Source organism: Anneissia japonica, unplaced genomic scaffold, assembly GCF_011630105.1.
Source record: "Anneissia japonica isolate Jap-2015-1 unplaced genomic scaffold, ASM1163010v1 scaffold695_len1296351_cov181, whole genome shotgun sequence".
NCBI lineage: Eukaryota > Metazoa > Echinodermata > Crinoidea > Comatulida > Comatulidae > Anneissia > Anneissia japonica.
Window position 1 is genome coordinate 857,699 of NW_022740852.1, and position 11,399 is coordinate 869,097.

Genomic DNA, 11,399 nt, shown 5'->3' on the forward strand with positions numbered 1-11,399 from the left:
TCATTGTATTCTTGAAGAAACAATTTTTTTTGGTATCTTGTATCATTATCATTAATATTAAATTATCAAAAAATATATTTACCAACCCACCTCATGGTTTATCACAAGCATTGATGCAAATGATATTTTAAGGATTTTAATAATACTATACATTCAAGCTGTTCCTGAGTCTTTGAAAGGCCTGGAATTAACATTGATTACCACATTAGTTAACTGTCCAATGCTAATAACAATTTGTGTTTACATTAATTTTGAATAAGTAACTACCCCCTGAGACTAGGAATGCATTCCCCAGCTGCCTATAAAGAATCAGTTCTACGCAATATGCCAGCTGTGTAACGAAAAGAAGTTTGATGTTATTATATTAATCATATTACTATATAAGCACTATCATAATTTATATCGAAACATGGAGGAAATAAATTAGTTATTTCCTCCTTGATCGAACATTATGGGCACACATTTGGAAAGGCTAATTGTTAGGGAATCAAGGTAAGCTGAATCTGAGAGTTGAATTAATCACCAGTGTTTGTAATATCATTATAATAACACTTATGCTACCTGGTTAAACAAATCAATGCCAGGTTTCCATAGATGATGCAGGCCTAGCTTTCCAAGGTCCATGATGTAAGTCATACCTTCAACATGCTTACCAATCTGTATATAAAAAATAATAATAGATTATACACAAATATTGATTTTATTTTCAGGAAGCAATAAGACAGCATTAGAAGATGGGTCTTTTATAATAGGTAAATAATATACAAAACCTACACACTACTTAATAATAATTTATTATATAAAATATTTATAGTAGCAGCAGTGGTAATATGAGACTTGCGATCCCAAATATGGCATACTGTTGCAAAATGTTATACTTAGTAAATTAGCATACAAATATGGCAGTATTGTATAATTTAGTACAGTACAAAGAAGCCATAATAGCTTTACACACAATGGCAGTCGATTCCAATGAATGACCAATCATTTTATAGCTTATAAAGGTGGTGAATAAGTATATTAAAAAGTTAATTTAAATTTGTTGGTCACTAATGCTGGCTTTGGGATGGCAAGCCTTATATAATAGCAAAAGCAATCAACCACCGCTAATGTCAGCTGCTACATTATGTGTGAAAATATGATGGACTTGCATCCTTAATGGCAGACACACGCCGCGTTGTATGACCTTTGGCCAACGAATCCAACTCCACTCTGATTGTCGGTGGCATTCTAAACTGATTGTCATCAAAATTTTTTTTTTTGTATGCGCGTAGTGGAGTAGAAGCGTGTCAGCTGACAACCGTTGTACGCAGTGACTGTGCCCGGCTGAAGTCAACACCACACAACAATAAGGCCATTAAAAAAAAATTCTTGTGTTGGCCACGTTTTGGAAAAATCCAATAAATGGGTAGGTTGGTAGGAAGAGTTTTTTTGTAATATTTTTTTTTTAGCAAAAATTGTTTATGCCTAAAAAGTAGAAAATACACAAAAATACAACATTGACCATTTTAAAATCTATATTGGAGAGCAAATCGCATCCTCTAACGTCGCAAGATATGCCTATTCCAGCCCTTTTAGCTCATTAACAAAATATTTTTGACGTAAAAAAAAAATAAATAAAATGCCGACTCTCAATTTCTAACACTTGGGTCAGTCGGGCGTGGCCAACACAATAATTTTTTTTATTTGGCCTAAGTCAACATCACACAACAACTGGGCATGGAACAGATCAAATCTAAACTAACAATTTACAATTTTTCATGTTATGAATCGTAACTTTTGACAGTCTAATTTAGGTTATGACTCAACTTTTGATTATTTGTATATAAAATACATATATATGACTCGTATCTCTCAACCATGTAGTTCTTGTTATGATTCATTACATTCGTTACTGCAATCCACATTGTACACAAACTACAAAAATTTGAAAACTCAAGGAAGTAGTGCGGACTGTATATAGAAAGAGGCCATGGTGCAAAAAACGCATTTTATGAAGATATAACGGTCATTTTCTAAAGCTTTGTCTACATTATCAGATTTTCCTTGACAAAATACTACTGTAAGCCCATACTGTCGTGATATGCATATATGTAGTCACCATGTGATGCCATCATGACCATACTTAGACATGCCGCATTTTTTGTCAAATTAAATGATAAGTGGACAGGCCTCAAGTAAGCTGCCCTGAGAGTGTCAATTTTCGAGCAATAAGAGGTCAAATAACATATTTTATATTATTTTAACAGTGTGGCACATGTGTGAATGATGGACCACCTGCCGGGAAAAAGCATCACACTGTTCTTGTGTAGGTGCCAAGTATTACTTATTGCCATCGTTGTACATAGATGTTTGCAATGCATCAGCTGGGGATGATGCCAATCCTTAAATGTTTGTTTTGACATGCATAATACTTCCATGGTTGTGACTAGAGTTATACCTTATATATCTCTGTGGTTTGTATATTTTATCTACTGTACCTGCTGCATACAATATTTCAATTTACGTAGTCCTCTCTTGAAATATAGTCCTTTGAAGAATTTTGAAAAAAAAAGTTACCTTTTTTGATTGTTCTTCCATGTCCTTGTACAGCTTTTCTAAAATGTAGACATTGAACCGTAAAAGATCGCTGGCTTTGCATGAGTACACAAGACCTAGTTAATAAAATTGGAAAACATAATAATAAATATTCATATTATCATATTACAATCATAAAAATAATATGATTAATGCACAGATCGTATTTGGGTATTAAGGTTGCAAACTTTATTTAATTAGAGGGGAGAGAGGGAATGGGAGAAGGGGATGGATACATCTTGGGTAAAATCAGTGGTGGATTCAAGGGGCCCAAGCCATCCTGCCCCACCACCCTTCCCCACTAAATTTTTGACAATTTAAAAAATTGGAGAGAAAAAAGAAAAAACTATGTTAAAACTAAGTCTGAGAGTGCCATTTCCAGCCATCTACAGGTACCATAACCAAAACCATGGTGGGGCTGAGGACATATGGATTCTAGATCCGCAAAAGTCCCTCACAGGCCTCCTCTACTTGGAACTGCTAGATTGGGCAATGTAAAGTGTCTTGCTCAAGGACACGTCATGCATATAATTAAAAACACAAAACAAAAATTAAAAGCTTTACTGCAAGTATGTATGCCAATGATAAAATGCTGGATGATTTATTAATTATATATAGTCAGGATCGTAGCTACACACATTATTATTGTATGTATGAATATCAACCAATCAAACAACAGAAAGTTCTGGATGTTTACACACTCACTCAGTCGGCATAGTAATAACAGAATGATTACAGCCTGAAGACAGATATAATTCTGCATACAAACCACATTGATATTGGCAGTAAAATGTATTAAAATGTGAAGGGCTATTTAACCTTTGACATCTATTTCCCCAACTGGGAAGATCCAGACGGGTGCTCCCTCCTTATCATACCCAGGACTACCACCAACATAATGCTTGGCAATAACCTGAGGAGAAAATGAAAAGAAAAGAAAGGAGTAATATCTTATAAGAAGAATTTTTGGTATCAAATCTTATAATGGTAAGGAGGCCTCATAATTTTATTTGATATTCACTAAATAATTCATTTTTTCAAATCTATGAATTGTACTTTATGTTAGCTATTTGGTTTATGAACTTTGCTCGATGCAAAGACAGTTGGCCCTTCAACTTGAGACCCGGTCTTTGGACAAAAAAAATGGGGTGGTCTCGGAGTTCAGTTTCTAGATTGAGTGTTAGAATTGAAAACTGTTATTTAGTTCTTTAAAAAAGTGGTCTTGAATTAGAGGGGTCTCAAATTGGAGGGTGCACTGTATATTCTTTTTTTTTTTTTACAAAAAATGTTAACAACAATTTAAAAACATGTTTAAAAAATTGAGAACATTCTTTTTATGAGATCTCATGGTAAAATGCAATATTTTTCAGATCTTGTCTGACCATTCGATGGATTGAATTGTGCTGTCTTGTTTTGACAATAAAATAAAGAATAAAGAATAATGTATTTTTACTTCTAATCACTTATTTATTTTTAAATTTCTTAGTTGATTATTAATCAAAATGTACATAATAATAAAAATACAATTTTACATATAAATAAAAATTTTTTTTTGCCAAGATTTGCCTTATACATAATTTGCATAAAATTTGTTCATAGAGTTCAATATGATACAGAGTTAATCAAATTGGATGTGGATACACCAGGAAATTAACACTGTACAGTAGATCTAAATGAAAGTATACCAATTATTTATTACTGTTAATTATAGTTTCAGGAGCTTATATTCGAGTTTAGATTAGAATTTAATATCAACAATCAAAAAAACCACTGCATGAGAAGATTAATTATACTTAATATTTCTTTCAACACAAACCTCTGGTACTGTGTAGTCATCCACGATGGTATCTGTTTTTGTCACCGATCGCCATTCAACATCCTATTGAAAAAAATGATAAAATGTTACATGGAAAGAGGAAGGGAGAAAAGGGGACGGACAAATTATGATACAATACGAACTAAAATGTCTTTTCTGCATTGTTCACGCTATAAAATGGTATGTGACAAATAAATGTGATATGCCCATATTTGGATGTACAGTAAATGGCATTATTTTTCACATACAATTTAATAGTGTGAACACACCTTCAAGTTTATTAATGAATTTAAATTTGTCTACACTTTCAATTTTTATGTGACAAATAAATGTGATATGCTATTTGGATGTACTATAATATGACATTATTTTTCACATGAATTTGATAGTGTGGACACATCTAAGACATCTTCATATTTATTAGTGAATTTAACTTTGTCCACACTTTCGAATTTTATGTGACAAATAAATGTGATATGCCTATATTTGGATGTAATACGACATACAGTATCTTCGAGTTTCACATCAAACAAGGTTACACTATAGTGGTTTCATTCGCCAGGTTTTTAATTAAACAGAATACAGTATATAACTGTAGTACCAGAGAACATTAAATATTAATGAACCAAATGAATGAGGCATGATGGGATTCTTGGACCAAATCATGGATATTCGTTGTAAGAAGAGCAACATAAAATTTATCCTATCTATTAAATTCTGGATGAAAAGGTTAATAAGAATCACATGGCCTGTTAAATCCTAGATGGAATTGAATGTTAAAACATATACACTGCAGCATCCTAGCAATATGATCACACCAGGGGCGGATCCAAAGATATCCGAAGGGGGAGGGGAATCGAGAAACAACATTACCCTAGGGGGTTGTGGCTCTAGAAAATATCTGTTTTTGAGATACCAACCTGGAAATAACGTCTGAGGGTTTTGAGCAATCAATAATTTCTTTTTCTTTTTTTTTCTTGTTTTTTTTGTTTACTTTCCAAAAAGGGGCTCAGTCCCTCTAAATCCGCCCCTGCGCACACTTTTAATACTTTAAACTAGGCATTACGCTGAAGAGAGCAGGCAAGATGTGTATAAGAGACAGGTTGTACATAGATGTTTGCAATGCATCAACATTTTATTCACAAATTTGGGCTGCCCATAAGCAGCCCAAACCAACAGCCCTTTAGTCAAAAGCCTATTCAGACTTCAAAGTTCATTGGTTATATAAAAACAGCAGCCCTAATTTTCTTTGCTTCACTACAGCGCTATCGTAATTACTACCACAATGAAGCATATCTCTAATGGAGTATCTAATGTACTGTACTTTATCACCATTTATCATCAGTGATGATGTTTGTAAAAGCTAATATCTTTACACAAGGTTAATTTTTGGAATAATATTTGTCCTCTAGAACCAATTCACTCCATTTTATTTGCACGATCGCATTCATTATTAACATGAATAAGTATAGTGGTAATAAAAACACATAATAACATGCAGTTCAAATGTGTATGAAATACTGTATTCTATTTCAAACAACATGAGTCCATTAGCATACAAAAAAAATGTAAAGAATAAATATAAAGATCATCAAAACATTTGTAGACTATGTAGACTCTAATACAATAGCTCTTTCTATTTCTTATATAAAAATAAATAAGCATTTGAAAAAAAGGAGGTATAATTTTAACTGAGAAACTGTAAAAATACTTTGGAATCTGATCATTTCACTGGCACTGGCATCCCCTCTAAATCCGCCCCTGCTATTATTACATTGTCTCTCAAAGCTCATAGTAACTTGCTTCTCCATTAAGTGTCTCTTTGTATCTGAGCTGGCTGGTAAACCGGTGCCAGCTACTCTCGTCTGTCCACAACAAGGGCTGTATAGTCACCAGTAGTCTTCCTGTCGTCTCTAAATTTGTATTGCAGTCCTTAAAATGTCTGCAGTGGGCCAATAGTTTAGGCAAGACATTTTTTACACCTTGCTTCAAGAAGTTATTTTTTTAAAGACTATCAGAGGAGGGTGGAATAAAAATCAAAATAAAATTTTTATTTCTTATTTAACAAAATTTGCCAAAATCATCCAGATGGAGGAGACAATAAAAATATAATTGTATTGGTGAATGTAAACAGTATAGTAATGGGATGGCTAAATGCTTTAAATTTATATAAATAGGAAGAAATACTTCAATGCAGTGATAGGCATAATAAAATCAAAGAAAAACCTTGATTTTTTGCTGAAATTTCCATTTTTTTTTGTGGCGGTGTGTGGTTAATTGGCCAAAAATAAAATGTTATTTTTATTCGAAACCATCAATATTGGCAGGCAGCGGGTTCGCTAAAAGATGTATAAAAAAGTTTCTCAATATAGTCCTTATCCATGAAGACTTGTTCTACCACGAAGCAAGCATTATGCTGCTTGAACCGGCAGAGGGTTGCGCGGTCCCTGCCTCAACCGCTTAGCCATTTGACTCGTTCAAAACTTCACGTGTAGAAATTGTCTTCAAGAGGTTATTTCAAGACCAGATTTATCGTGATAAAACTGGCTAGTTTAAACTAGCTGCTTATGACTCTTATAACAACTACCATTTTACATTTGAAAATTTTGGAATGGGCTGGATTCTTCAATACCACTTGAATTATTTTATATAATTAATTTATATAATTTTAATTCAACAGTTAAAAATGAGATAGTTTGAATATAATATAAAAACTAAAACATGCAAATATCTCACAAACCTTGCGAAACATTTTCTCTGTTGCTTTCAAGTCGAAATTTCTTGCTAAAAGGAATAAGAAAAAAATTTATATTTAGTATTAATTAGCAGATTTGTAATGGGGAGAACACCTCCACACTATCAAATTTGAATATTTGATTTGTCTATATATGGCTTGATGATGTCATATAATTTTCTCTTATTTGAAATCAAAGGCATTTGCCATACAACTTTTTGGTGTGAAAAGAGCTAAAATGTCAGCTGTGCCATTAACACTGCCAAAATGCATACAAGTCAAAAACTGAATATTTTACAAATAAATTCATTGTATCATAAAAATAATTGAGTATAATATCAATAATTTTACGTATTTTTCAAGGAATATTAAGTCTTTAAACATGGCTGTGACTAATATTCTGTGTTCACCTTTGATTATTTAAGTTCATAAGATAGCCATGTCTATACAATCATCAAGAACATGCTGATATACAGTAGTTAAATGCCTTTTTATCAATAGACTTTGTATCCCTGGACCCAAATTAAATATAATGGATTGTAGCCTAGCATATGTTTAATGGATTTCTATATTACCAGTATTTATAAACCATAGTTAATCTATTGTAATGTATTTTTTTTCATATGCCTTATTCTTTGTTTTGCATATTTTGTCTAAATGTACATAATGAGTGAATAACAATTATAGCACGATAAATGCCAATTTAAAAATAACTGACCCAGGTTGCTAAATGTCATAAAAGAGCAAAAAATTATGAAAGTTTAATGATATTTAATAATGAATAAATTAATAAAGGTTCATATATGGATGTGATACATCATCTTCATGTCCATATATGGGTAAAGCACGGTCACCAAGAGGAATTCAAGATCAGACTAACTGTATCTCACCTCGTAGAAACCGCAACAATGTGCTGTCATCATGTTTTGATGTCATCACATCTTGAATGTTCTGTTTAAGCTGAAATAGAAGATTTTTTTTTAATATCATCATTTCAATTTAATTGAAATTTCTCTTTATCGCAATCACATATTAAAAATACAGATTGAATTTACAAAAACATACTATAAGATTCAGTCATATAAAATATACATTAAAATTCAAATTCAATATTCAAAATTCAAAAAAGTCATTCATTTTATCATTGGTAATGGTAATGGTAATGGTTGGAGACTTATATAGTGCAAAGTACATGGTCTCTATGTGCAAAACAAGGAAAAACAAGAAAAAACAAAGCTATCCTAGGCTACACAGAAACTAAAAGTCAGAAGAGACAGACTACTGGCAATTAAGCAGCAGTTGGCAAGATCACAACTCACAGATGCTCTACTAAAATAGCCTATCAAAAATATGAAAAAACAAAATAAAAAATTACAAGGTTTGAAAAAGGTGTGTTTTAAGTCTTAGTTTAAATACCGCAAGGGAGGTTGATTCACGAATGGTACTGGGAAGTGCGTTCCAAAGTTTAGGAGCTGCAACCCGGCAACACCTCTCTCCATATTTAGTGCAGCTCCAAGAGGGTGAAAGTGTTGTAGAGCTTGACGTAGATCTAAGTGTTCTACTGCATGATGTTGACTGGAGCTGAATGAGTTCCTTAAGGTAAAATGGGGAGGAATTATGAAGCGTTTTGAAAGTAAAGACAAGAATTTTAAATGCAATACGCTGTCGTACTGGAAGCCAGTGCAGTGATCTGAGTATAGGGGTAATGTGATGTCTTTTAGGAATTTATTTGATAAGGCGAGCTGCAGAATTTAATTGGTGTTGTATTTTCTTGATCATCGAGTTTGGTAATCCACAAAGGAATCCATTACAGTAATCAATTCGGGATGTAACCAAAGCATGTACAAGCTTGGATGCAGCATCTTCATTTAAGAAATGTCTAATGTGCCTGATGTTTCTGATATGATAAGAGGCAGATTTGCAGATGTACTTAACATGTTTTTTGGAAGAATAAAAAATGACTCCAATGTTCCGAGCAGTAGTGGAAGAGAAGATGGTGGTGTTACCAACACTAATACTAACATCAGTCGGCAAGTTTTTACGATAGTGCGAGTGGAAAAATAGTGCTTCTGTCTTTACTAGGGTTGAAACAGAGCTTATTTGATGCTAACCATGACTGAACATCTACTAGACATGCTTCTATAGACTTCACTGCTTCATCAAATAACTGAGGTTTAAATGATATATAAAGTTGGATGTCATCAGCATATATATGGTATTTGCATGCATGTTTGGAGATTACTTGAAAGTGGACGAACGTAGGTAAGGAAAAGTATTGGTCCTAAAGTGGAACCTTGAGGTACACCACAATAGAGATTTTCAGGGAGATACCGAAGTAGAAACACGAACTGATTGTTTTCTAGATGTTAGATAGGAGCAAAACCATTCAAGCACTTTTCCTGAGAAGCCAATTTCGTCAAGTCTATTGATGAGAATTGTATGGTCGATGGTGTCAAATGCAGCTGATAGATCTAAGTATACTGCAAGAACACAGAGTCCATTGTCTAGAGCATACATAACATCATCATTGATCTTTAGAATTGTTATTTCTGTACTGTGAAACTTGCGGTATGCTGACTGGTATGGATCAAATAGGTTGTTGCATGCAAGATGTTTCACTGAAGCCACAGCAACAACTTTCTCAATAACCTTTGAAATAAATGGGATATTCGTTATAGGTCGATAATTGGATAAGACATTTGGATCCAGAGTAGGTTTCTTCATAAAAGTTGGTGTGACCAAACCAAATTTTAGAACATCTGGAAAACAACCAGAGGAAAGAGATGAGTTTATGATGGACCTTACAACAGGAATAAACAAGCGAAGGCGCCACATTCATTAACCTGCTCCTGTATGTAGTTGGTTCTGGCTTCATCAAGTATTTTGTTGTATTTAGAACATTGACTTTTGTATTTTATGAGATCATTTTGGCCTTTCGATTTGTACCATCTACGCTCAGCAGATCGTCTCTTTCGTTTGGCTTCTCTGCATGCATCATTAAACCATTCAGAAGATGTTCGAGCTGACAGTTTTAGTTTTTAATGGAGCCACCTCATCTCTTATGGAATTCAGAGTAGAATTGTACTCAGCCATCGCTGCATCTATGTGATACTATGACACCTAAGTGATACTATGACACCTAAGCATCATTAAAAAAAATAGACCCCAAAAAATAAACCGCTTAGTGGCCGCCATCTTGAAATTAAAAATGGGCGCCAAAATAGTGGATTTTTATCAATAATCTTCATATCTACAGCACCTAGCACTGTCATTCAAAGGTCTTTACCTATGTTTTCAATATCAGGGAGTATTATGCAATCATCAAAAATTATGTCAGATGGCCACCGTATTTGATTTAAAGATGGCTGCCAAAATATTGTTATTTTTTTCATTATCTTCATATCTACAGTAACGTAACACAGTCATATTGGATTTCAAGATGGCTACCAATGAAAGTTCCTTTTTTAGTTGGTGTCGTATCAGTAGGTCATATCAGTACACCACATAGTCCTATACGATAAAGGGGCATATCTCACTCCCAGATACTTCTCTCATACGACAGACTTATTATATGTGTATATATATGTGTGTGTGTATATATATATATATATATATATATATATATATAAATTTAATGGCAAATGGGATAAACCCATAAAAACAACGAGCAGCCACATAAATGCAAATAATGATAATATAAAGTTTAAACAGAACAGTAGAGAAAATCCGATCAAGAATGACAAAACAAACTAAATGTCCACTGGAAAAAATCCCAATATCTGTGTGTGTGTGTGTTTTTGATCTACTTGTTTATATATGATGAAAAAACGCTTGACAGTCGAATACAAAATGTTTTATTCGTGTATATATATATATATCACAGGTGGGCAAAGTGCGGCCCGCAAAAATGAATAAAAAACCCTATGTGTGCGGCCCGCCAAGCAACATTGGCTAGAAAACATCTTATTTTTTACAACCAGACGCCGATTATGTAAAAAAGTAACATTAAACTGAGAATAAAGTGGTGTAAAAGCAGTGCTTTAAGGATTTTGGAAGCTCAATGGAAACATCAAAGTTTGGGTGCAGCCCTCGTGTTAAATCCAAAATTCACTTTGTCCCTCCAGCCGATTTTTATGCCCACCCCTGATATATATCTGTCTCTTATACACATCTTAAGCGAAGCTGTAAGAAAGACCAGACCTCATTCTCGCCGCAGATGTAAGCACTTCATACTAAAAATAGTATACCACCAAACACTGAACGCTATTGTTT

General features: G+C 33.4%; 1 protein-coding gene across 1 annotated transcript in view; it reads right to left on the reverse strand.

Moving 5' to 3' along the window:
- The window catches only part of LOC117118424 (SEC14-like protein 2), a 21,385-nt gene that overhangs the window by 7,650 nt on the left and 2,336 nt on the right, over positions 1–11,399 (reverse strand). The window contains exons 2-7 of the mRNA XM_033263015.1: positions 8,018–8,087; positions 7,134–7,177; positions 4,394–4,456; positions 3,397–3,490; positions 2,560–2,654; positions 562–657 (exon numbers count right to left, since the gene is read on the reverse strand). Coding sequence (XP_033118906.1) covers positions 562–657; positions 2,560–2,654; positions 3,397–3,490; positions 4,394–4,456; positions 7,134–7,177; positions 8,018–8,087 — 462 coding nt within the window. The remainder of the gene's footprint in view (positions 1–561; positions 658–2,559; positions 2,655–3,396; positions 3,491–4,393; positions 4,457–7,133; positions 7,178–8,017; positions 8,088–11,399) is intronic.